The sequence below is a fragment of the Paramormyrops kingsleyae genome, chromosome 12 (assembly GCF_048594095.1).
Source record: "Paramormyrops kingsleyae isolate MSU_618 chromosome 12, PKINGS_0.4, whole genome shotgun sequence".
In the NCBI taxonomy this organism is placed as follows: Eukaryota; Metazoa; Chordata; class Actinopteri; order Osteoglossiformes; family Mormyridae; genus Paramormyrops; species Paramormyrops kingsleyae.
The window spans coordinates 30,285,332-30,312,965 of NC_132808.1; the positions used below are offsets into that span (position 1 = coordinate 30,285,332).

Here is a 27,634-nt window from a genome sequence, read left to right on the forward strand (position 1 = left end):
GCCTGGAATAGCCCGGAAAATTTTACATACATATATAGCAGTTGGAAATGATGAGGTTTTTCTTCTGCTTAACCAGGGAGCAGGGATCAGTGGATTGCGACTGGGACAGACATGATAGTGGGGATATGTATATGATATACCTTGGATCTGCATGTGCTGGACAGCCAGACTGAAGAGCTGCAATCGTCCAGATGTTACAGCAGGTGTGCTGCATCATTGGAGATTTTACACTTCCCAGTGTAGTTTTATAGTGGTGTGTAATTTTCCATTAGAATGTTTATCACAGTAAGCGGTGCAGATGTTACTGCATGTGGTGGCAGTTTTGCAAGAAGTTAAAAGAAAAGAAAAACATTTCTTTAAGGAACTTGAGACTATTGTTTTATTACAGTTCAGCTGGATTGATAAACCAGAGGGAAGACTTGAGATGATTCTCATAAACTGTTTATAGGATCCCACATAACTCTCCCTCCTTGTATGAGCCATGAACTGTTCATCTCAGTCTCTTCCTGTTCCTTGTGTTCCCAAGGGGATTAAACAACTTTTTTTTCGATTGGCCAGGTGCAATATCTTTCTCAGACTGCGAGCAGTAGATAATCCTCTTTCTGTGTTGTGTGCTCGCCTTGTTTCAGTCTGTTTTTACTAAATCCATCCAACGGAAACTGTCGTCAGCATCATTGTCTGGAAATTCATTTACATCAGACTGGAACGTAAACAACATTAGGGTAGCGAATGTGTCTACTGGGGACACTGGGAAAGTGTTTATCACCAGTCCAGCAAAGAAATGTCCCGCGTGATAATAGAAGTTCCATTGTGATGTCCTTTTTTTTTTTTTTTTAGTCACATACTACCCTGTTTTTATGAAGTTAGGGACTTCAGATTCAAAATTTCAATGTTGTATGCAAGAACGTAGATTTGGGTCTGGATGGTTCCAGTACTGTGAGAGCACCGTGTGCTTTGTGGTGGTGGTGGTGTGTGTGTGTGTGTGTGGGGGGGGGGGGGGGGGGACCTACAGCCTTGGTCATATGCACAGTAAGCAGTGACTCACTCTATACAATAAACGTCATAATCAGCACATGCTTCCGGCCAACAGTAAAAGCAAATGAAACAAAACAAAAATGAAGGCGCTTCAATAGGACAATAAATTTGAGTACGACTGACAATATGTAAACACTAAATAATATGAATGTTTTGTTTGAGGTGTAAACACCGGTATTCACTGAGGGATGTGGTTTACTGTTAAAAGATCGAAACTGTTCTCTATCCTCAGTCTTCTGGCTCTGTCAAGTTGTATTGTTGCATGTGTTGGGAAGAACAGCAAAATTCTGATGCCACCGTGGCAGGGTGGGGGGACGGCGCATGGGGGAGAGAAAAGAGGACAAACGGAAGTGCAGTAAAAGGAAAGAGTGCAGAATAATAATTAATGAACGATAAATAAAAGCATAAATATGTGGTGTAGAGCAGGGTGAGAGCTTGTCGGCTTGCGACATTTCGTTAAGCAAAGGGACCTTAACGATCCTTTGAACCAGGAGCTTAAAATTCCACGTAAGATCTTTCCGAGACGCGGAACCGCACTGCTATCCTCCACCTACTCTACGGCCATTAAGCCGTCAGGATGCGATAGACGCAGTCTTCTAAGGACATGCACACTTCAGGACGCATCCAGGCTGCATTAATGTCTCCTGACGTCGCTGAAGGACCCAGTCCGACGGAAAACAGCAGAAGCCCTTCGCTGTCACAGCTGCTCCGTTGGAAGCCTCGTCTAATATTTTTAGCCTGGATATGCTTCCACACAAATGAGCTTGACGCACGATGACAGAAACCCACTGATTTGCGCCTGATTTTAAACTTTATTTATTTATTTTTTACAAGGCCTCTTGCGTTTTCCTCCACATGTCCACTGTAATAACATATTTCCAAACCTGACATTTAATCCATGCAAACAAATTACCAGACAGCCCACCTGGTCTTACTGAGGCATATTTATAGACCAGGGAAGTGTGAGACATGGAGGTAATAGATCACACTTACTGTACACACTGGTGTGTAGCAATGAATAGTTATTCATTTAATAATAGTCAAATTTGTACTGTGTGTGTGTGTTTGTGGTAGGAGAGGGGATTATGTATTATTACATTGTGGGGAGCAACTGCCATTAGAGATCAAATGTCCCCACAATGTGATTAAATCTGCCATTTTCACGTTGTGGCGACCATTTCTTCAGTCCCCACAAGGGGAAACTAAATTTTATAAAAATCTGTGACTGCAATCAAAAAACTAAAAATGGCAAAAGACTTGAATTTTGTTTGGTTACTGATGGTTAAGGTCAGGGCTGGGTAGGGGTTAAGGTCGTCATGTTGGGATTAGGGTTATGTCCATAGAAATGAATGGACGGTCCCCACATAGATATGGATACAAACGTGTGTGTGTGTGTGTGTGTTTATTTTTCACAGAATATTATCACTGTAGGCTCAGCAGTATGTTTCATGTTTCATGTTGTTATCAAAATAAGGATTCTCAATACCGCAGGTGCAGTTGGTCAGTGAGATATCTTTTAGGAATTTAACTAAAATTAATATTCATGCTTTGTTACAATTAAATAAGGCAGTACTATCTTGGGAGATGAGCTTAACCGCAGATATTCTGGGGGGGAAATGCAATGGCAGCCATGCCCCCAGGACCCCCCCCCCCCCCAAAACAGGCGGGACTGCAGCGAAGCCTCACCTTGCATCAGATCCAGGAGAGATTAAGCTTCCCCAGAGTGAGGCCCCCGCGTTTGGTCGGCTCGCCATGGGGCTGCAAGCTGCTGTTTCCAAAGACGAGGCTTCCGGGGATTAGCGCGAGTAAACAAGCCAAGCCGGGCCACGTCGGAAGGTCCGGCTCCGGGGGTGACGCAGGCGGGACCAGCATGGCTCCTGCCCTTAGAGCAAGGCAGTAAAGTGGATCGATACGCCGCACTGCCGTGAATCAGGGCACACCGTTACGGTTTGACGGCTCAACATGGGCGAGTTCTCAGTACGACTTCGCTGCGGGCCGTGGTCAGTACCTGCCAGAGCGTGCAGTCGTAGGCTAGGAGAGACATGGGGAGGGAGCGGGGAAGATGGGGAAGACAGGGGGGGCAGGGAAGTCGTGGGGGGTTGGGGAGAATCTCGTTCCTTGTCTGCCGCTGGATGAACCTGAGTCGTACTGACAGGTGATGGAGCCCAAGTCAGAGTCCGGAATCTCGCCCCGGGGCTCCGAGGCGAGCGGCTGACGGCGTCGCCGCGCTCCAACATCTCCGCGAGTCTCTGTGCAGCTCAGATGGATACACTCCAGAAGTCCGATATGATTTATACTGTCAGGTGTGCATCTATACAGCTTAAAACGAAAAGCCATTACGCACCAAATTGACTTTCGCTTTATGTCCATATTGGCATGAGAGAGAAATTGAGCCTATATGAAAATGTATTCAAAGTATTTATTGAAAAATATTTATTCAAAAATTTTAAATACATGTTACACTTCAGTTGGCATAATGTCGACACCACGTAATTCCATTTTAGTCTTCAAAAACAGAATACATTTTTTTTGTTCTTTATTTTTGTATTTGCATGTATAAGCTTTACAGGAAGTTGAGTTAAAACACTTTTACTAATCCATCTCTACATGCTGTAAAATACAATATCACCCCCTCGTAAGAGTGACTCCAGAAAAAGACTCGAGGTAAGCCACATGAAATGGAAAAGGTCTCGCTGGAATTGAAGGATATGTAGCTGATCTGAAATGATCTTTCGCTCTGATGGCAAAAGTGAAATGAATGCGATTCTACAGCCATCCTTAAGTAGCCATCTCTCTTTTTTTTTTCCCATGAAAAGCAGACAGCAGTGCTGCCCTCTGGAGGTCATGTGTGACAGTGCGATGGGGAGGCGCGACAGCACCGTGGAATAGGAACTGATCCCCAAGAAGTGAGCTGGCGCGGAAACTGAGGTCTGCCCCCCCCCCCATAATGCAATCACCAAACGAGCTCCATAATGACCATGGCTGGAAATGTGTGAATGATGTCAAGCCGCATTCTCAAGTATGTCTTTAAGACCACTTTTATATACAGCACATACGTTTTGATGTTGTATCCTTGTACTTATTACACATCTTACACATCAACATACAATTAATATAGATTAATTTAGGAGAGACATATTGGTAATTAGAGTATTGCTGTGTTTCTGACCTACAGTATATGGACTAATAAGATGGATCTAGGGGCCTCAAAATATGGCATCTGGTCTCCTAAGGTCTTGTACTGCAAGATTATGTATTTCGTGTCTGATATTCTAACCATGCACCACCTCCGGCGACGAGGTAGAAAAGTAACGGTGAAAAGAGTCAGTGAGTGTGCATTAGAAGATCTTTAATGGCCTCCAGCTGTCACATCTAACCTGTATCATCTCAACCAAGAGACAGAACCTGCCAAAGAAATGTTTAGCGCCCCCTGTTGGGCCATCAGTGGCACTTCCGGCCAGAAATTTTGTTAATTTGCATAGATCTTCAATGCAAAAGCGAAAGGAACTCGGATTTGCATAGATTTGGGTGTCAGATGTTGAACAACATGACTTGAGTGACATGACTTTAGGTGTTGTGAAGAGGGGGTATGTTTCAGGGGTCACCGGCAAATATCCTGGGCAGGACGTCTGCCATGTGCAGATTCACAGCTAAAAAACGTCCGCTCATAACGATCCACTCTGCTGAATTATTTTATATTTTAGAGTAAATAACTGTAAAACGTTAAAATAAGCAGCACAAACGACGGCGGTGAGTCATCACTCCAGAGCGAAGGACCTCAAAGTTGTTTCCCCCGTTATGCATGGAAGTAAGAATAAGACTTCTCTCCACAGAGTGACTGACAAGGAAAATAAACCCAGGAGCCTTTATTCTGTCGAGATATTCCAGCGCGCCAGCCCTGCGCTTGTAGAACGGAGGCAGGCAGATTCTCGGCTTTGACTCGCTGGGCATTAGATTCGGCAGGACAGCGATCATCTCCTATATGTGCATGTGTTCATGAATCCCTTTCAAAGTAAAAGTCAAGGTCAGGTGGGTCCTCAGTCTTTCCCCATTCAAAAGGCGGGGGACGGATTTCTGTGTGGAAGCTTTATATCATAACAGCTAATTCTGCTTCTGCTTGAAATAAATTTAAATAAAACTGCTTCTTTTTCTGTTGACTTTTTACTGCTGCCTGTATAAATGAATCACATTTTAAACTTGAAAGCTTTTGAAGGGCTTCTGCAGAGATCTTGGCAAGCTAATAACATTTCTGCCGACAGAATGGCTTCTGACAATATAGGCAAGCACCAGTCAACTGAATTAATATAGCTAGTTAAATTCCATGTCCCTACTATATAATATGATACCATATTTTATATGCGTCCATTTGAAATAAATGGACTAGTAATCATTTTCACACATGGAAATCTTTTTGGTGCAGCATTTTATTTAAGTAATGTGAGGTCGAAGAAAGTGGTACCGCCATCCATCTTACATAACCAATTAGAGCAGAGGTGGGGCATGAAGGAATTGTGGGGGGGGGCAGCAGGGTAAGGCAATACAACAGACTTGTGTGTGTGGGGGTGAGATGGAGGCAGATTTATTTTGGCGCAAGCTTCAAAAATATTAAAAATAATGTGAACACAGTATGTGCCTGTTTGCACGATATCATGCTAACAACAGATCGATATCAATGAAATGAGCGACATAGACAGGCACCATGTGAAATGAGCGACGTAGACAGGCACCATGCGAAATGAGCGACGTAGACAGGCACCATGCGAAATGAGCGACGTAGACAGGCACCATGTGAAATGAGCGACGTAGACAGGCACCATGCAAAATGAGCGACATAGACAGGCACCATGCGAAATGAGCGACATAGACAGGCACCATGCGAAATGAGCGACATAGACAGGCACCATGCGAAATGAGCGACATAGACAGGCACCATGCATTGAATACGTCTAGTAACATAACGAAAGGTTCCAGTGGGAAAGCTACTTAGTTAATGCTGACAGACTTAAAGGAACCATGGAGAAATTTCTAGCTGCTGGTACTGTTATGAGAAAATGTGAGAGCAAAGCTACATCTAAAATGAGTAGAAACAAAATGTTTAAATAATAAATATGCTTCAGCCGCAATGGAATGCTTTGTGGTGCTGACCCCATCTTACTCTCCATAGCCCCCCCAGGCCCTTAACCCCCGGATCTGGGGGTTAAGGGCCACCCTCAAGGGCCTACAGACATGTGCCTGTTCTGCCAAGGCAGGCACTCAAACCAACAACCTTCTGATCACAGACACAGAGACTTAGCCTGCTGAGCCACGCACTGCCCCGTGTGTGTGTGTTTGTCGGGGGGGGGGGGTATGTAATTCAGAGATACTGGTTTGCATGTTTTCAGACTGACAGAGCACACTGGATGGAATCACAAGGAGAACAGGCGAACCCTGCCAGAGCCAAGACTCGAACCCACAACCCTGGAGCCACCAGGGTTGACAGCTAATTACAGACCCACCATGACACCAAAGGCTGACAAAAATCCTTACCTGTAACAACAGGCAGAATAATGGCCTGTACCATGATGGACTGATATATTTTCACATAAAATTTTGTCAGAGAATGTCAATGAATACCCAAAATGACTTATTGCACAAGGTAAATTCTCATTAGAACATTAAGTGTTTTGTAGTGACTTCCCCAAAGTCTGGGCGTACCCTTCTGCAGGGGCCAGACGTCTGCTGATGATGTCATCCTACCGCCGTTTTACTGATGATGTCATCCTACCGCCGTTTTGCTGATGATGTCATCCTACCGCCGTTTTACTGATGATGCAGCGGCCGGTTGGGTAAGCATGGGACTACACTCATGCTTTCCAGGGGTCTCTATCAGGATGTTTCGCAAAAGACCCTTCACTGAGTCCACAAGCATACTGAACCGCATATTAATCCGGACCCAGTCAATAATGCACCTTATAAATCCAATATGTTTAGTAAAATGGCTTAATGTGGTTTGAAGTTCAAACATACAAAGTGGAACCATCAAACTTAGCACATGCATAATCCCCCCCCCCCCCCCCCCCCCCCCCCCCGAAAAGAGATGGAACGATCTATAAGCATCAAACCAGTCTTTAACTTACGGTCCTCTTATCGTTATATATTGATGTCTGTATCCAAAGTTATTTTTAATTCATTAAAGTTGCTGAAATGCTCTTTTGTTATTGAAAACTGTTCCGGACCTCTGACTTTGTACGAAAATCTGATGCAGACCTTTGATCAAAAAATCTGAGAATCCCTGTCTTAGAGGATCTTTGTTTACCGCGGCTCGGTACGTCTTGCGGGGCTGTGAGTGAAGCGCGCGCATTGCGCTAACAAACAGCGAATTCTTACCGCGTCAGAGTTACAGAAACTTCTGCTCATTCTGCATTCTCAAGTCTCATTGGCTGGGTTTCATTTCCGAAAGTTCACTGCTATTATTATGACAGAGAGGGATTAAACCACCGCTGGCATAATTAATTTGGAAGGGTACACAGAAGCTAAGCAGTACTGGGAATATGAATGCATCATTAAAGAGACCATCTGCATTCTCATTGTCAGATATTATTTGGAGTAAGTGATTTGTGAAATATTTGATCATGAAAGGAAGTTAAACTGACTTAGACGCTAGATTTTTAATAGCAAAATAAAGTGAAAGGCATTTTAATGAGTCCTTTGGTGATGTTCATCCAATAAAGCAAAATAATTCATTAATTTGTTTCATATACATATTCATGAATGATCTACTTGCAAGTGAGGGGAAAATCAAATGTGTGCACCTTCTGGAATAAAACCAAGCAGAAACCAGAAGTTTAATATCGGGCATCATTCAATATGTCAATATACGTAAAATCACACTTTAATTTTTTTTACTCATATGGTTTATTATAATTCTAAAAATAGCAAAACTAATCATTTTCACCTCGCAACAACAACTAGTCCCTGTCTTATGACGTAACATCCAATAAACAAGTACGATTAGCGTAATCAGTTTGATTGAAAAATAAATTCCAAGTTTGCAAATAACTAAGATAAAAATTCGGCAGCATTTAACATCTTTTCCATTTCTAACAATAGTGAAGCAATTCAATTCACCATTTAATAACGATACAGTATGTGGGACAAATATGTGGAAAAGAGAGGTTTAATTAAGCATGATAAATGAGGTTTTAATGTGCTTCTGTGTGATTACACACAGAGGGTGGGGCTGTGCGTTATGCTGAGCGATTGCGCCCCCTTGTGCTTACAGCACGTACTGGCAGCGAGCTGTGGACAAATCGTATTACCTTTTCTGGCGTGATGTTTGTCATGGCCTCTGCTCTGCCTGTGTGCAGATTGCATGCCCCCCCCCAACCAGATACCCTGGACTCCATCTGAAAACGTGCTGCAACTAACTGGTGTCACTGAATTGTTCATTGTGTGTGTGTGTGTGTGTGTGTGGTCCAGGTATACCTTACCTTGTGGGGACTCGAATGACCCCGTGTGTGTGCGCGTGTGTCCATGGGCTGGCATCCCACCCAGAGTGTAGCCCAACCCTTAAGCCTGTGCTGAGAGCTGGTGAGGGTGTCAGCCGGGGGCGCGGGGGGGCGCGTGTCGGCCCCTCAGAGGATGCTGCTCTGGGCACCTGCCCATTCTGCCCTTGCCGGGATCCGCCCTGAAGCCCCACCGATCACAGCAGATTCTGTTCATTTCCGGAATCTCCTCACCTACAGCTGCCGTGTATTCTCTCCATACATCGGCTGTCATCCTTCACCATGTTCCCATCCATGAGCAGCTGCTGTTTACTCATCTACATCGTTACACAAAGCAAACGTGCCATTATTCAGTGGAACACGAACGGACTAAATGAATCAGACCTTAAAGGAGCAGCAGTCTGGCCTGTTTATGCGAATCCCATTAAACACATATGGCCAGTGGCCACTGTATTAGATACACCTACAGTAGGTCGTACTGGGTGTTACTGATTTTTTCTTTTCCCCTCTAGAATTGCTTCAAGGAGGGAGAACTTTTATATTCAGAGAAGCCTTTCTGCACGCCACTGCTGTGCAGAGCTGTTATTTTTGCACTTGTGACCTTCCTGTTAGCTTCCCTGAGTTTGGCCGTTCTCCTTAGACCTCTCTCATTAACAAGCTGTTCTTGCCACTAACAAGGTTTTTTTTTCTTTTGTATATTGCATCCTTTTCTATAAACGCTAGACTGCAGTGTGTGAAAATCCCGGCACGGCTGTCATTCCTGCAACGCTGGAGCTGCCACGTCTGCTTCAATAATCATGGCACGTTGGGATGCGATCATGTGCCTTAACCATCCTAATGCGTAGCCAAACAGTACGTGAACCTCTTGACCCCCTGTGTGCTGTGTTTACTCAGTCGCAGCCTCATGATTCACTCTCTTGCACAAAGCATCCAAGGGCAGTTGAAAAACTGTTTGACGCGATGGTCATTAGAGAATGAAAAGGCTTTGAACTGGATACACTGGTTATCAGTGGGTCGACTCACCAGTTTGACAACCAAAGTAAACTGAAATGATATTGGTTTAGCCATTTGCACAAGTACAGGTACAATGGAAATTCTTTAGTTGTTTCATATCCCATTTAACTCTCCTTTAAGACACACATATATACACAGGTCAAGAGCGATGTCTGGGGTACAGATTCAGGGTCAGCCCTTTATCTGCCGCATCTGGAGCATTAAAGGACTTGCTTGAGGTCTGAACGGATATGTGACTATGTGGCTGAGGGCGGGATTTGAACTGGTGCCCTTCCGATCGCAGCCACAAAGGTCAAACCCACTTAACTAGTGCATTCAGACAGTACTGTTCCGCACAAAGTTGGGAAGGACATTGTAGACAAATCCCATCAAACCCAACTGGGTTTGCAAAGCAAATGACCCGTTCCTGTTTCATTTCAGTCATTCACAGCATCTTAACTTCAACTCCACCCTTTCCATTATTCACTGATGTGTAAGTGAATCTCTGTGGTCCCTGCTCCAATCAATCTGCTGTGCAGGAGAGTATTAACAGGTTTTTTAAACTTCTACATTAAGCTTTTCAGCCATCAGTGGTGGTCTCTGGCTCAGTAGCTTTGGATCCTGTAACTGTAGCCGAAAGGTTGCTGGTTCGAATCCGAGCCTCGGTGGAATGACTGCATCGTTGGGCACTTGAGCAAGACCCATAGTTGCTCCAGGGGCTGTCTGATCCTGCTTCCTCGAAATGTATGCCACTTACGATACAAGTGCCGCCTCACTAACTGGATCAAAGGGTGATAAATTCATCAGGGAAAAAAGGACGATCAAACAATATATGGCTGCAGATGTGAAGCAAAATCCACAAGCAATGTTGAGGAAGCTCCTGCCTGCTTCCAGCTTGTCTCCATAATACGTGTCACCGTTTCCTTTAATGTAAACCCTGACTGAGACCACAGCCGTCTCCATCTCAGACTCCCATCTGATGCCACCATCCCGGGATCATTTGATCTGCACGAGCGTGGCTCAGTCCCATGGGGGTGGGCATCCGTCGCTGATTAGAGGTCCGGTTGCCAGGAAGGGGGAACTCGCCTATAACGGAACTCGCCTGCAATCAGCAGCGCCGATTACACTGATGAAAAGATACGCGTTCTGCTTACGCACGTTTTTCATGCTGGAATGGCAAAGAATGACAAAGGCGGAAGAATTGGGATATCTGCACCCAACCCCTACTCATAGGCGGGGGGGTAAAGGAGGGGGGGTAACGGAGCACTGCAGTATCTGTAATCTTATTGACAGTGATTTAAAATTCACAATTCCTGTTTGTTTTTTCTTTCTTTTTTGTTTCTTCTTATAGAATGAAAAACTAACGACGTTTCATTGTATGTTGCGACTTACAGAATGTTTTAATAAAGGGAACAGATAACTGTTATCTCTTCCGAAGCCGGTGACGCCGCAGAGAGACTGGAGCAGAGAAACGCTGAGTACGCCGATGAGCCGGACCGTGGGTTTGGGGCCCGGGGGCCGGCGGGGGGCCTTCAGAAAAAGCCTTGAGCCTTCCAGGGCGCTGGAGCAACACACGAGTGCGTGTTTCAGAGTGTCAAGCCCTAGTTCCCAGCCAGGACCTGGCACTGGAGACCCCGCCCCCCAGCTGTGAGGAGTTCTGGATGGCGTCCATAAAGGGGGCAGGATCGCAGCAGGGTGGGGGCTGAGTGTATGTGCAGTTTCAGATGTATATGGGGGGTGTATTCTGTTAGTTAACGAATCCCCCTGTCCTGGGTCTCACCATTATTCATCTCAAAGCACACGCCGAACCCCCCCTCCAGTGATTATCACTGACCCAAGGGCTCTTACACTCCGCAAAGTAGGACAGTAAGTCCTGAAAATCCGCATTGCCAGGTGAGCGTTCCGGGGGCCGTTTAAAACCCCCCCGGCTGACAAGGCCAAGCAGCATCTGAGAAATAACATCCCCGCAGAATGAAGACGAACACCGCTTAGCCTAAGTGGGGACCTTGAATTCTGCCTCCCTTCCATTAAACGCACAGCCCTGGGGTCCACTCCATCTTCCTGCCAAAGAACACCGGCGCCAGATTGGTTCGACTCCCTTTCTCGTCCGTGTGCTGGATCCCTGGGACCCTACATTACCGGTAATTTTACCTCCGAGATCAATGAATCCGGCAGGTGACCTGTGATTGGTGCGGGAGCCCATGTTATCATCATGATCGACGACACCAGCTAATAGCCGCTGGTTTGAACCTACAACCCAGAAATTGATCTTCATTTTCTGCCAGAATCATATCCTCACAAACGCTATTGACCCGCTGGGCTGTCATCTGCGTCCGATCAGCACAGTGAAGCCAAACAATACAGCCTCCCACTGTAATAAGCCAACATATGACATTATCTGTAGGTCACCGCGTGAAGGGACTGAATACCAAATCGCAAATCGGCATTCTTCTCAGTGATCAGATGTAGGCTCGCTCGCTGGCCCTTTAATATTTGTTTAATACACTGTCACAGGCCTTCATGACACAAAGCGGCCGCACATTTCAATGCGCTGAGCTTCTGTACCCAAAGGCAGTCCGGACTGTTTACAAACAGATTAACGGAACAAAAAGGTGATTTAAGTTGAAAATTCAGTTAAACTACAATGCCGATACATGAATTATCTCAATTTGGCAACTTATAAAAATAAATATTATAAACACTGGCTTTTCCTGAACATACAGTGTGTCACTTCCATACAAAAATACGTGTGTTTTATACAACTATAAAAAGCCCATAAAAATCATGTTTTTGTATAAAAGTCCAACTAGTAGTAATTGTGGTGGTTGGAGTATGAATGTCCATATTACATCAGCTTACATACACATCAGTTCTCAGTGTAATGACCAGTATTAGTGTGACTGTGCAGCAGGTGGCTATAATAATCTGCCTTTCGTTGGGTAACAGTGGCTGATCTGAGCTGTTACAGCTCAGTTAGAGCTCAGCTTGTCTGACAGGTGCCTGACAAACGGTTCTCTTTGCATCCTTCATATTGTCACAGTTCTCCAGTTTGGATTGCGGCTTCCATCAGCAATCTGGTGGGACCACCTCCATAATGATCTGGAGGGACCGGTTCATCCAGTCTGAAACAATGAAAAACAAATAATGAGGTCATCTTTTCTTGATTTATTTTTACAATTTTTGCTTTACTGTCAGCTTGGAATTACCTTGGGGGGGGGGGGATACCTTACAGGACATAAGATCAAGCACCTAGTGAGGAGTAGGACCACCTTGTCATTCCTTCTTGGACTGCTGTCATACACGTGCAGAACTGTAGTGTGTGGTGGGAAATTGGACCATTCTTCAAGAAGCAGGAAATCTACTTCGTGCTCCGGAACTTCCCATAATGCCTCAATGATGTTTAGATCTTGTGATTGAGGAGGCCAAAGAAGGCATTTGACTTCATCTTGGTGTTCATAAAACCACTCTTGAATCAATTTAGCAGTATGTATGGGGGATTTCCATCTTGAAATATGGGGATATCATAAGGGAATAGTGTTTGCATCACGGACTGCACCAGATCCTGTAAAATGGCCTGGTACACCTTATATGACCGTGCAGAAAAACCATCAGACCAAACGACTCGCATACCAACAGGCAAAGGCATCCATTGGCTGCCTCAAAACATGAACCCGTGCAGGTCAGGCTGAAAGAAGACTTGTCAGACTATGTCACTTTTCCATCGTTCATGTTATGTGCTCATTACACCAGATTATGTATCTCTGTACACAAGTACCATCCAAATGACTGCCCTACTCTAAATACTTCCTTTATGAAGCTCATCACTGACAGTTTTTGTTGAAACTGGGCCATGGAGGTCCTGATTCAGTCCTGCAGTCATTTAAGAAGCCATACTTTAGCTTTAAGAACTATTCTATTAAGTGTCTGCCTCTCCCTGCTGGTGAAATTCAAGATGAGGTCATTGTTCTTCTTTACTGGAAAGGTTTTTTTTTATCCAAAGTGACGGACAATTTAAAAAAAGCAGAATAAACAAGCAATTGGGAGTTAAGGGTCTGGCTCAGGGACCTAATTGTCAATCAGGGGATTTGAACCAACAACCATCCAATCATAGGTTTCCTAACCCACTAAGCCATCCATGCACTGGTGTCCTAACCCACTGAGCCACATGCTTTTGCAATTGTGTGTCAGTTGCTTCAAAGTAAAAGTCCCTTCTCATGCAACATTTCTGTTATTTTGTCCACCCCCTATTTCTGCAATCTTATTCGAAGTAGAATCTTGGCCAAGAGGCATTAAGGCTTATACTTAATAGTAGCATCTTACCGTAGGACTTCTGTAGCCACTTGGGTTTATTGTTGAACACAATGAAGATGTAGTAAGCCGGAATTCCAGTCAGGCTAATCACCAGGCCGATCCCGGTGTTGAACGGGTCCGAGTAGAGAGAGAAGAAGACCATGAAGAAGCAGGTGAAAGAGAACACAGCTGGAATAAACAAAGGCACCTGGAGGGAAGGAGGGAAGGAAGGAAGGAAGGAGCACGGCGATAAGCCAGTGACATTTCCTAATCATCATTTGTATTCATCACACTAATAATGTAACAGAATGCTTCAGGATGCGCTATGTTCGATTGTCACAGATACGCTTATATGGCCTTATCTGAATTCTCTGATTTTTATGCTCTCCCATAGACAACTATAGGGTTCGGACATCCGTTTTTAAGCCCTTATATTTTGGACAGAATGGAACTCGTTTTAACTGCATCTGGTGAATAAACATGGATTGTAATTAACATTAATGTTGGGGAATCACTGTTTCCGCATGCAAATGTGCCTGTTAAGAAGTCTCTGCACTTCACAGCGTTTTATCAGTAACCTGCTGTGGAATAACAGGCTGCCACACAACCAAAAAAAAAAAACACCTATAAAATGTTAATATAAATACACTATAAAACTTTAATTCTCTTTAAATCTCCAAACACAATTATCACTTGATCATTTTTTTAATTATTTTTTAGCAAAGATATGTAAATGCAGCTGGTCCCTTGGAGAGAAACTGACTACAAAGGTAATTACATTTTTTTGGCTATTTCTTGTGTGTGTGTGTGTGTATGTATGTGTGTGTGTGTGTGTGCGTGTGTGTATATGTGTGTGTGTGTGTGCTCCCCTCCCCCAACAAGATTTGACTAGGAAACTCAATGCCAAACGTGTTGAAATAACCATGAGTTAAACCTCCGGGAACAGTAATTACAGGCTGTCAGAAGGCATTATATTTGCAAATACTGTTACCTACTGACAGTGATGTTAAACGACTGTTTAGATCTCCTCTAAAAATAATCCTAAAGTAAAGTGATTCTAATTATCATTTCAGGATTTCAGGGTCGCCTCCGAGTGTTACCTTAAAGGGACGGTCCATTTCCGGCCGTTTATATCTGAGGTAAATTAGTCCTAGGACAGCGACCCCTATGAAGAGCCAACGCATGAAGCTCATGAAGTTGAGCAGACTGTAGATGTCCCCTGAAAACAGGATCAGTATCGTCAATGGATACTGCAAAGGAAAGAGCGCAGGAAATGAGTGAGAGACAACTTAGCAGTCATTTAGGGTCTGTCACCCTCCAGTGGTTAGCTAATGTCACATGTGTTAGCTTAGCATTTAGTGTTAGCAATGACACCGACTGTTTACAGTTAAGCGATTATGAGAAATCAGAAAACAAAGGCAGGCATTCAGTGGGAGGCCAACGTATTAGTAATTATATCTCTAAGTAGGGGTGTGGCTAGAGATTTGGGCCCCATGAGAACATATTATATCAGGCCACCAACCCAGAGCAACCCAATCATGTTCCAAAATTTGTTTAGGGCCCCTGTCACTCATGGGCCCTTGAAATCCCCCCCTTAACAGCAGTGTAGGAATTTGCATTACGTAGCACTTTTCTTTGCTTTTAAAACCTCATAAAGGTTTGACGCCATTTTCGTCCTCACCAGAATTAAGACGGCAGGAACCGGGGTGTGCCGGCGGACGTGGATCATGGAGAGGATTTCCGGCAGCTGACCTTCTCGAGAAGCCACATAGAACATCCTAACGGAACAAAACCAGGCGCAAAGAACATAGCTGAGTAAAGCTGCAGGTGACGTCCCTCGTGGGAACAGGGAGTCGTGAACTGCCTGTGGAAATGTGACCCACACCATGGGTAATGTGGCAGGCAGTGGATGGATTGATGGATGGATGGATTGATGGATGAGTAAGAATTCAGTTAGTAAAGAACTGACTTGCTTTCCACAGCCTAGAATTAATCCATAGGTAACACTTTAGCTTTAAATAACAAATTTAAAAAGGGTGTTTATGGTTCATAATCAAAATTATTGGTGAGCTGTCAAATCAAATCAAATTTCTTTATCAAATTCACAACAGAACAGCAAACAGTGGTAGATGTAGGCAATGAAATGACTTTCCCTGAGAGCTACCTGTAATACGTAATATATAATAAGTAAAAACAGTAAAATAGTAATTAAAAATAATAAATTGGTAAAAATGTTTTTAGGAGGAGACCAAAGAAGGCATAAAATTTAATGATAAATAAATCTGCAGTTGAGTAGCTATTGAGGTGTGTTACTTTTGAGTTTGTAAAAATTGCAAAAATACTTATTGAGGTGTGTTACATTTTCTGCATGGCTGTAGTGCAGAAGTAGTGTAGAATATCCACGCCCAGATCTATCCAGTTTCTATGCCTCCTTCTGCTATTCAGAGTCACAAGGGCCCACAATCTGTTGCTGGCTCAAGGAATAACCCAGGATGGGGTGGAAGAGGAAACCCCGTGATGACAAGGGGAGAACATGCAAACTCCACACGCATGGAGCCATGGCAGGGAATGGACCGCAGCTCCCCGAGGAGCCGGGCGGCGGAACCGTGGCACTGTGCCACCATGCAGACTGTTATCATCCGTACTGAAAGAGTAGAATGTAAGTTCTAGGTGTGGTATCATTACAGCAATTAAATATCAACTCATTAAAGACTCTGCCCACCTTGAGATGGCAAACAGGCAGCCGTTCATGGAGCCAAGGCAGGACAGTGAGACGAAGACGGGGACAGCGACAGAGAAGCTGCCGAATAGTTTCTCTGCAAAAGTCTGCAAACGAGTCAGAAGCAGAAGTCAGGCAGAGTCTGGAGGGGGGTGGGGGTGGGGGGGGGGGTGGGGGGGGGCACTGCATGCGACACACACCGCTGCATTACTGTGACCAAATTTATAAATATATATGCATTAAGAAATTTACAACAAGGATCACTCACCTGTTATTTTTTCTCCTTGAAAATTTCTTAATGCATATATCTTTATAAATTTGGTAACACTTTACTTAAAGCGGTCATCATAATGCTTTATAGATACCTTCATAATGCGTAATAATGCATTCATAAAGTATTATAAACATGGCTGGAACTATTTATAAAAAGACATAACACATTATAGCCATGTTTATTATGCATTATGAATGCTCTATGAATCTCTCATCTATAATGCATTAAAGATACCTTTATAATGCAGTACAAAGCATCCTTAATGCTTATACCGACCATTATAATACTATAGTGCATTATAGATGGTATCTTCATAAAGCATTCATAATCAATAATAAACATGGCTACAATGTGTTTGATAAATGTGTGTGTATAACACTTTATGACTTTATGGCTAGGAATGTGCCCTTGTAATTAGAAGATTTCTGCTTTGAGTTCTCGGTCAGCGAGGTACCCTGAGCAAGGTACTGCCCCCAAGTACTGAAATATCTGCCCCCTGCAATGTCACGATGTGACATATGGGTTACATCCAGAGGACACATTTAGTTGTTGTGCACTCTTCCTTACAAAGGGCAAGTTGAGGGGGGCATAAAGAGAATTTCCCCATGGGATCAATGAAGTATCAATTATTATAGATGGGTGCTTTACGTAAAGTGCTACCATACATTTTTCACATATACTTTCATACTTTTCTTTTCTTTCTTTTTTGTTTCTTCTGCATTATCACTGGTGGGGCTGACAAATTTTGATGGTAACTGAACAATGACAGCACATACATTCTATTCTATTTTGTCATACTCTACACTGCAGGATCGCTAGCTGAGTACGTACCACAGCTACGGCCTCTGAAGCCAGAAGCTGCTCAGCAGACATCACCGTATAGTAGGCCACGTTGACCAGCACGTAGCAGAAGGTGACGATCGTCATGGAGATGCATATGGCCAGAGGGACAGTTCTGAAGAGAGCAACTTGGCTTCAGTAACCCTGCTTAGGAAAGCCACTACACACAATGTGAGATTGTGAGACGATGCAAATATGTACCACAAAGGAATCTGACAGTATTACTGGAAGGCTTTCAAACAAGGTCCCCTGCAAAGCATTGGAATCACTATACGTGCGTAAGCGCTGTCTTGAATTTGACGTTATGAGCCAAAAGTCTAGGAAGTACAACCACAGATGGCCATTAAGCAAGGTCACTGTCTGTGTCACATGATGTGCTTAGTCTACTGTAGGGCACATTTGATATAAAAATGAAATACAACAACAATTCGTTTTCGTCAGCGCCTATGTGAACATTGTATTAATTTGTACAGATCGTTGCCAGTCAATTGAAATGTCACGGCATTGGAGAATGCTCTGAAATAACAAAGGAATACAATCAAAGGCACAGAAATCAGAAAGAAACAGAAGGTCATGAGAAAATCAACAGGTTACACAGGAGCTTGTAAAAGCAGATTAACCAGATTTACACTGACTAGCTGACTAGGTCATTTTACGTTAATTGCATCAATCTGCTGATTGTATGCTGAAGTGATCCACACACGTTTACTATGGAGTTAATAATTGAAAAATAACCTCACAGCCTGGTGGATTATCTTAGAATATTAATGACCGCACTTCCCTTGAGGTGTAAAGAGAACGGCAGTGATTCTCTCGCTGTTGCTGTTTGCCCCTGACTCTACGTACCTCAAGCTTCCCAATTAAATATTAAAAAAACAACAAAACGCAGTGCAAGCTGTAGACTTTAGCTGGAGATGCTGATTATAAGTTACACTGCTCAGCGCTTGCAAAATTTCGCCAGAGATGAGCCACAGATGAGAAGGCAAAGAAGGAAACGATCACCGTTAGAAAAGCGTCGGCAAATGCTTAAAAATCTAATAAAAGCCTTATGACATGTTAAACTTATTAAAAAGCAATACATAATACCGTACTTCTTATGTCAGTCGCAAGAGATAACATTTATAAAGTGGTCTATTGTAGATATTATTGGGCAGCAGATATTGTGTGTGCGTGTTATCAAATTCAGAGGCTCGTTATGCAGTGATTAACCACCGGGTGTTTGTCAAGAATGCCTTTCTGTGCTTTAAAAAGACTTAATACATAAAGTTTCGGCAAAACAATAAGGAAAAAGAAAGTTTGTTTTCTACTTTTTGATCTCATGGAGAGTCTGATAGCCCTCAAAATATCAGATTGTCTATCTGAAGTGAAAACGTACCTTTCAGGGTTTTCTACCTCCTCAGTAACGAAATTCAAATAGAACCTGCAGGGTACAGAAGTACTATGTCACCACGGCAACACAGCTGCAGGACAACTTGTAAAGACCATCCAGCAGAGAGCACGAGAAATGCTCAAACTTTGTAAAAGAATAACAAACAAATATAAATAACTACACATTCTCAGTATGCCTTTAATTTACAATAAATATCAAACGTCTTAAATGTTAAACCGAAAAACATTAAAATTCTACATATAATTAGCAGGAACGGCATTGATTGGTTGCCATGTGAGTCATTTATTTGTTTCTGATTATGTATCAGTCTTTAGGCAGAAAGGAGGCTGGAAAGGCGAAGGAGAGGAAAAATAGCAGGATGTGTCACCTACCATCCGGCGTAAGCGTACATCCCCGAGTAGAATGCCAAGGGAAGACCCGACACTTGGACATTGTTGAAGTCAAATGCATTCTCGAAGTTTTTCGTTTCACCTGCAGCAAGAAATGTCACACAGATGCATCATTTGGGAAGCAGGAAACAGCCCGCAAATAAGATGCCTGGGATGTGTCACGGCGTGTTGATGTCTTCATGGAATCGGTAACCATGGCTTGGCAGCACCGTACCTTTGAAGAGCTGGACCATCCCCGGTATGATGATTACGCCGATGGCGAGGAGTTTGCTTAACGTCAGAACATTCTGTACCCGTGCAGTCCAGCTCACGCTCAAACTGTTCAGGTACATCACTGTGGCTGTGTGAGAAAGTCGGAGGTAAAGTGTGATTTTACCCATGATGCACTGGACAGCTATACTGCACAAAAAAAAAAGCAGTCACCTTAAATCAGGTAAAAGTTCACTGTGATGCAAATTCTGCATGAAAATAAGTTTTACATTTTAATATTATTATCCAATATCATCAAACAACAGAAACACCAAGCATAACCTATATAGTTATATGGAATAACCCCAAGTAATAAGGGGTGTGGCTATGTCTCGAGGGAGAGTCATGTGACCACAGATTTGCCTGAGTTCCCTCTAAAGCAGGGGTCTCAAACTCCAGTCCTGGGGGGCCGGAGCCCTACACAGTTTTTGGTTCACCATCATTTAACACACCTGATTCAACTCCTTATGCTAATTACCACACAGCTCTTGAGCTGAATCATTTGTGGTGGACTGGAGTTTGAGACCCCTGCTCTAAAGTATATAAATCTTTGTTGTATTGTGTGTTTTTTTTTCCTTTTTGCCCTAGTAACCTTTAATAATCATAGCAGTGCCGTGCTCTGCAAATGCCTCCTGCCACCGAATTTCTGCATTTATAAGCAACTTTGTTCTTTATGTGGATCCAGCGCCTTGTTGCCATTTTTATAATTAGCCTGGCCGCTAGCCACCGAAGGGGTAACTTCGTAAATAACCAGTAGTGTAGATTCCCCATATGACGGGGCTGTGATCCCATGCTCACTGTATCCAAACCCCATCCGGTCTACACCTGTGCCTGCTTTTATTACGGAATATCCAAACATATCCCTGAATCTCGGTAAAAATCGATGCATTCGTACGTTTCTTAGCCCCGATTTGTTTTGTCCTGTATCCACCAAGCATATCAACAATTCTCACACTCCTCCATGACCTGGAAAAATCTGTTCCCAGTGAAACCACCTCGTATCGATGCCTTTATGACTAATCTGAGCAACTTCCATAAATCTTATCATGGGAACCATGTATTTTTTGTTGTAATTGCGTTATGTTTTTGCGATAACATCACACAAAGGGAGAAACAGCCCGCAGCTGTAATACAGGCACATACACGGTAATTTTTTAAGCAAAGTAAGGTCATCTTTAAATATTTATCAGAAGCTGCGAGCAGAGTTCATCTATAGACTTAAACAAAATATATGCGTGAGTTATGCTGGAAAATAATATTCTGAGCGACTTTCCCCTTTTTTTGGCTGTACAATTTGCGATTATACTGACAAATAATGCAGCCAGTTTTTTATGCAAAAGACAGAGTAAAGGCATGCATTTGATCATTCAGTTTGTTACTTAAAGATATTTTAAGCATATTTACATCAGCATTCCTTTAAAGGACGGAGGGACGTAAAAGGCGGATTACTTATGCCGATGGCCGTGGCGAGTTTCACCGCAGTTTCAGGGACCCCGCATGGCATGAATATCGGTTCCAGGATGTAGCGCCCAAATGCTAATGAGATCACAGCCAACCCTGCGGGTCTTTGGAGAAAACGGTATTAAAATCCACAGGGCTAATTTCACTCTCCGTGTTTTCTGAATTGCTGTTACAATATTAAAAAGGCATATCATATTTTTTGCCGTGTCCCCCACCCCGTGACCCTGACTAAGATTAGAATATGGATGGATAGATAGATGGATGGATATTTTTACCATTAATATAAATAGCACTATTTCAGTTTTTTGCCATTAATATAACATCTAATATTCCAGTTTTTACCGCTAATGTAAATTACACTATTCTGGTATTACGCACACATATGTGTTACTCACCTTATTGCAATCAAATCAGCCCAAAGCCTTATAAAAGCTACTTGTGGACCGAAAGCTTCAAGTACGTAAGTGTAGTGACCGCCGGATTTCTTGATGCACGTGCCAAGTTCTGCGTAAGACAACGCTCCTGGGGAAACAATATCGGGAAGTGAATCGATACCAGAACAAGGGCGCAGCGGTCAAACAAAAAGCACATTTCTAAAATGGAGACACACAATGATTATTTTAAGTACAATGTCCATCACAAGTGCCAGAAGTTTTAATTGTCTTCATTTCCGGAAGTCTAGTAGACGATTGGTTTGCTTTTACCAGATGATTTTAGCCAAAGTGACATACATTTAAGGAATCAGGGTCAGACAGTCCCTGGAACAGTTGGTGGTTAATGACCTTGTTCTAGGACCTGACTTTGAAATCCCCGTGCCAACCTGGGGACTCAAAACCAAAGGGGCTGCGATCTATCAGCCTGAAAAGCACACTGTGCCCCTAGAAGACGGTCCCTTCTGAGCCATGGGCTATCAATGGTGCTCTGTTTTTGGGAGGACATGTTCCTGGCATCAAAGGTTTTTTATTTTACATCTCAAGGACCTGAGAATTATGCCATTAACCACAGAAATCGTTGCAGGCTAAAAAGGGGAATTTCCTCGACAAGTATTTTAATTAAGAGACGCTACTACTACACCTAAATATCGCTGTCTGAGAAAAATGTCATTCTACAAGTCATTACATAATCTTTTCACTTTCCATTTGCATAAAAGTAAATGGACAGTATTATTAGACCACAAAGTGTAGGAATTGTCCCAAATTTTGTTGTTATTTTTTTTTCCTTTTTTTTTATCTTATTCCCAACATTCAAACTTGATTTTTTTTTTAATTGGAGAAAATATATATAGGAAAAAAATAATTCTAAAGACTTCTAAAGATCTTACAGTGTAGACAGAGACATGTCTAATCTTCCTTGCCAAAGCTAGGGGACATAATCCAAGGCATTAACCAGTGTGGAAGTCTACTCATGCAGATACCCCCCCCCCCCCCCCCCCCCCCCCCCGATCCCCCCCGCCAGTGAAGTTCCTCCATGAAAGGAAGTTGTGCTTCTGCAGAGGTTTAGTCCTGGAATCCCACACCAGGAGAATGGATTACTGCAGTTTGTCTTCGAAGTTAAACGATTTACATTTATTAGCATTTATGTTCTTTAGCTGGTGCTTTTGTCCAAAGTGATGTACATGTGAGGAAAATGGCTCATTCCAAGCACATGTGCTGTCATGGAGGCGACGAGGAATTAGAGCAGCTAGTGCTTCCAGTGAAGGCCCAGGAACGAGTGTATGCAGGACTGCAGAACAGAACATCTATCAAACGAAACAATAAACTAATAAGCATAAAGTGCAACATTAAGATCATTCAGGGGACACTGAGAGATATCAGACTAGCAGAGACATAAATTCTTACACCTCCTATTTAATTAAAGTCAGAAGCAGTTTATTAAGCCTGGTCTGTTTCTTGTAGGCAAGAAGTGGGACTAACTCTTCAGCCCAGGACTTTGTCTTCGTTGTGGGGGAACTTTGATGAATGATGCCACAGTTCATGTCTTACTTATAATCCAAATAAATGTATTACTGGCATTTCAAGAACAAAATAAATAATAACAGCAACTGTTTAAGCTCTTTGACTTTTTCAGGACTCCCAGGTATTTTTCTATCGTCCATCGTTTGAGAAACTTCCAGCGATTAGCTGCATCACCTCCGCAACCACGCTCAAGCTATCTCACAGATTTGCGTGCCACGTATTTGCGCATTTCTCTATGCAGCGCAATCGTGGCTCATTGTGCATGTGCATGCGTGAGAACCCACCGGTTAACATTCTGAAGCGCTGTTTTAGAATTTTAAACATAAAAGTTTCTGACCAGCTCAGTTTTAAACTCGTTGAATTATTTTGTTTCTGAGAGGCACAAAGGCTAAGCGGCCGCCCAAGATCTCTCCTGAGAATCCCCATTGGACACTCTGGGCCTGGTTGCTTGTAAGAAGTCCTGAAAAGTCCAGAAATTTTCCATCCAGGTGCCGGCAGGACTCGTCCAGCCAGTGGACAGTGCTGCTGAGATCTCTCACCCAAAACAGTCCCATGCTGTCTGGCTTTCCGGAAGCATGCAGCGTCACAGCCCCTGCAAAATCTCAGCCACGCCCCCCAGATGCGTGCCTAACAGGCAGTGATCCCGCCACGAGTGCAAACTGTGCTGGTTCATATTAAACCATCTGTGCATTTGTTTAGTATATGGCCACTGTGAGTCATAATTAGCCAGTGATACCATTTTAATAACTGTATTTTCCCAAAGAGCGAAATGTAGCTGGACTTACTTAATGTCTAAAAAAAAATAAATAAAAAAAACAGGCTCCTTCCTGTATTATAATTGTGCTTAGCTGACATACTTCCAAAGCATCGTTAATTAATTATTTGCTTTGCAGAGCATTCATTTATTATTTTTTTACACAGTTAGTGAGCTGGAAGGAACAGAAGTTTCTTTACTTAAAGCAGGTGGACTCAGCAGCCATGAAGGCATCTCTGCAGAAGTCTGATCACTAATCTTATGGCCCACTACTCCAAGGTCCTTTGCTCATTGACTGAAAATATAACCCAGTCCTATCATTATACCACAAACATTATTTTCTTTCTCCCACACATTTAACTGGAAGATTTAAGGCCTCTAGACCTTCAATGTCAAAGTGAGCAGTCAACAGAAGGTACAGAACAGCATATCCCCGTTTCCCATTCTCTTTCAAGGATACTTTCTGAAAGATAATTGCTGGTTGTCAGTATTGCAATGCTTAAGATGTTTTCAAGTGCAATGCTTACATTTCTTGCACTCGTTCTTATGCAAAAGGACATGTGCGTTCAACACCCAAGGGTTGCCCTCAGTATAAATTCATTATGTGTAAATTTACACCAGAACTTGTTAATGGCCGTTAAGCTGTTATAATTTCACGTACAGTTTGAATACTAAAGACGGCAGAAAATACTTTTTGACTCATTCTTTGCCGCCTCTGTTCCAGCAGAGACACCATGTGTAAATTCCGTTTATAGTGGACGGTCAAACAAACTTTGGGGATATTTGCAGCGTGGCATTTTGGTGTCGGGGAATTTGTCTTGTAATTAGTGCCTCTCTGCTCAGCAAGCTCAGACGGGCATTTTATTGTCCCATTAACGGAAGCAGAGTGCTCACTGACAGCTGGAATGACATCCAGGAGTTATCTCGTTACTGATCAAGGTGTCAGGTACTTACAGAAGTATTTTCTGCCAAAGTCCGGACTCCAGAATGAAGGAAGCATAAATGAAATCATTTATCCCATTTTGTCTGTGTTTATGAATGAAGGGCGTGTTACGTCTATTACTAGGCAAGTTTACGTTCTCTCAGAAAGATGCCAGATCATCCTCATTAAACTTTAACCTAGTTTAAGTTTGTAATCAGCACTTCCGTCATTATTAAAGTAGGCGTCTTCATACTTCAAACGTGAGCCATAAACTTGAATCACGTAGCAGCCCAAACGCGTCTCATCCTCAAATGACATCGCTAAGTGGACTTGCTTCCGATGGCTTTCAATTACCCTCCGAAAACTGGCCATGCACTTTTTATCGGGCAGTAGTTCCGGAGTTTAACGTCAATGTTTATAAGTGAAGCAGTACACACAATCTGATATCAGTCATGGGTGCAGTTCCCTTGCGCGCTCCACTGTACAGTATCACCTACTTTGTGTATTTCTGAAGATAATTAGTATTTACAGCGCATGGCAAGGACCTTCCCAGTTAACATTGTCTGCTGACTCTGCTTATTGAGTTCCACTTTTCCTATTGCTCATGTTTTACATGTGGTTAATTTCACACTATGACATTTTTGTTGTAAACACTTCCTCTATGTTTCTCATATCCCGTTTGTGCTTCAAAGGAACTCATATTCTTTATAATAATCCACCTTCCCTAAATTTCTAGTTTTGTCTCTCGAAACTCATTGTCTGCACTTATACGATAATTAATTAAAACAATCGCTTCAGTTCAGAATAATACATTAATTAAACAGTCTTTGCATATGACAGCTTTCAGCCAAATTCTGGCTACGGTGATTGGCGAGATGTGGCCGGCTTACCGAAGACTGATAAGACTCCACAGGCAAACCAGATGATTAAGGACATTCCAATGCTCCCAGAGTTCTTCAGGATTCCTTTGGGAGAGATGAAGATACCAGCTCCAATGATGGTCCCAATGATGATGGAGATCCCACGGAGGAGAGTAACTTTCTTCTTCAGCACCACTTTGTCAGAAGGTGCAGAGGGGCTGCAGGACTCAGGTGAATCGGTCCCTTTAATGGCATTTTTACTGGGATCCGCATCACTAATGGGGATCTTTTTAACTGAAAACGACTTCCTAGGCATGTTGATGCATGTATGATCTTGGCAGGCAGACACACTATCAACGGGGATCCAAAGTAAGAACTAAGCAGGGAAACTCTTTCTGACTTAATGCAAGTTGTGCCTATTGCAGATTATCTCTCTCTCTCTCTCTCTCTCTCTCTCTCTCTCTCTCGCTCTCTAACTGCCTTGTCACAGTGATATGCAGGCTTTTCATGGCAGCACTACTGTCATGCTCAGTTCGTGCGCCGGATGATGACGCAAAATTTCCAGATTTGCATCAGCCGCGCGAATGACGGGCAATTACTCAGCGACTTCCTGGCGTGGGTGCCACTGTCAGAGTGACAAAGGGAAACAGGAAGTCAGGGCCCGCCGTAAGCGCAGGAGCAAACAGGTATTATTCTCAATGTGGGGTCACTTCTCTTCTCTCTTCCACGCACTCAAGCCCTGGGAGTTTCATCTGCTATTAGCAGCCAATATCTAATACATCCCCACTTAGCAAATACGTCAGGGCAAAATTAATATTTACACTAAGCTTATCTCAGATTCATATAATGTAAAAACACTGACGGAGAAATACATGGCTATTTTTTTTTTTTACAAATATGTATGCATACATGTGTGTCTGTGTGTGTGTGTTTCTATATCCTAAATACATACTTAAGATCTTATCTGCTGCTTGTCACAAGTTCCCTAACTAGGCCATCTGATGACTCCTGACAAACACGACACATTTTTTGCTGATTTGAATAGTAACCGACTTACCCGCTTGTTTTGTTTGGAAGTACAAATACAAAATTTGCATACTAAGCTGCATAAATGCTTGTGAACTGTTTTTATTTATCACTGTACATTTGAATGAACTGAATTACATTGATGCCAAATAGCACCTTAATGCATGACAAATGACTACAATAAAAAAAAAACAGAAGAGCATATAACCTGGCCTGAGTGATATGCAGTGATAAACCTTAAATGCTTCTAGAAGATTCCCTGGAATTTGGGTCTATAACAGTATAGATAGCTATAACAAACACTTTCTTTCGCCAAAGTTAAAGGAAACTGTGTATTTTTCTATCAATCAGTGCCTCATATTTCAATGTCCATGCTCAAAATGTTATATTTTCACAAATGCAATTTATTGTGCTGTTTCATCGTTAAGTTTTTCTTATTTAAAGCTGCATCCTTTGAAATCCTTATGCTTAAGTGGAATAACGAAGCAGAATTCTGCCCGTGAAGCTCAAAACCTACTTGGAAACCACATTCTTGTAAATAACAGGTTGGCAACTTCAATTTCGGACTTGGCGGGTAAGCAGGGTAACGTCTGCAGAGATAACAATGGATGTGGGGCTGTGCAGTTCCTAAAGTAAGGAGATGAATTGATTGGGCTGATTTCGTGCGGTGAGTAAAATCTCTGTAAAGATCTGAGCTCTCTTGAAGGCGACACTCCCCGCTGCTGGGGTGTTTGAGGAACGAAAGATGTGAAGATGAAATACAAGGCCCACATTCCCCCCCCCCCCCCCCGCCGTGCCAAACAAAGCGGTTCATATCTCACGGCGCTGGGCGCATTACCCAGAATACAGATGACCCCTCATGCATCAAGGCCTGCTCACTGGAAGGTAACAGCGATCTTCAGGACTTATACAGACTTCAACTGCATTTACCCGAAACGAATTTTCGCCACATATAGATTTTTATATAATAAATGCCAGTATAATGAACGATAG

At 43.0% G+C, this 27,634-nt stretch overlaps 1 protein-coding gene across 1 annotated transcript; it reads right to left on the minus strand.

The window, feature by feature from the left end:
• Positions 1-11,991: 11,991 nt before the first annotated feature.
• Positions 11,992-26,212, minus strand: slc7a11 (solute carrier family 7 member 11). The gene is made up of 12 exons (XM_023818358.2): positions 25,646-26,212; positions 21,520-21,646; positions 21,113-21,228; positions 19,629-19,754; positions 19,397-19,496; positions 19,011-19,055; positions 17,627-17,750; positions 16,525-16,628; positions 15,484-15,580; positions 14,903-15,052; positions 13,833-14,010; positions 11,992-12,634 (listed from the first exon to the last, which is right to left on the minus strand). Exons 1-12 carry the CDS (start codon positions 25,929-25,931, stop codon positions 12,579-12,581), a joined length of 1,509 nt encoding a protein of 502 aa, XP_023674126.1. The 5' UTR covers positions 25,932-26,212; the 3' UTR covers positions 11,992-12,578.
• Between the last annotated feature and the right edge of the window lie 1,422 nt (positions 26,213-27,634).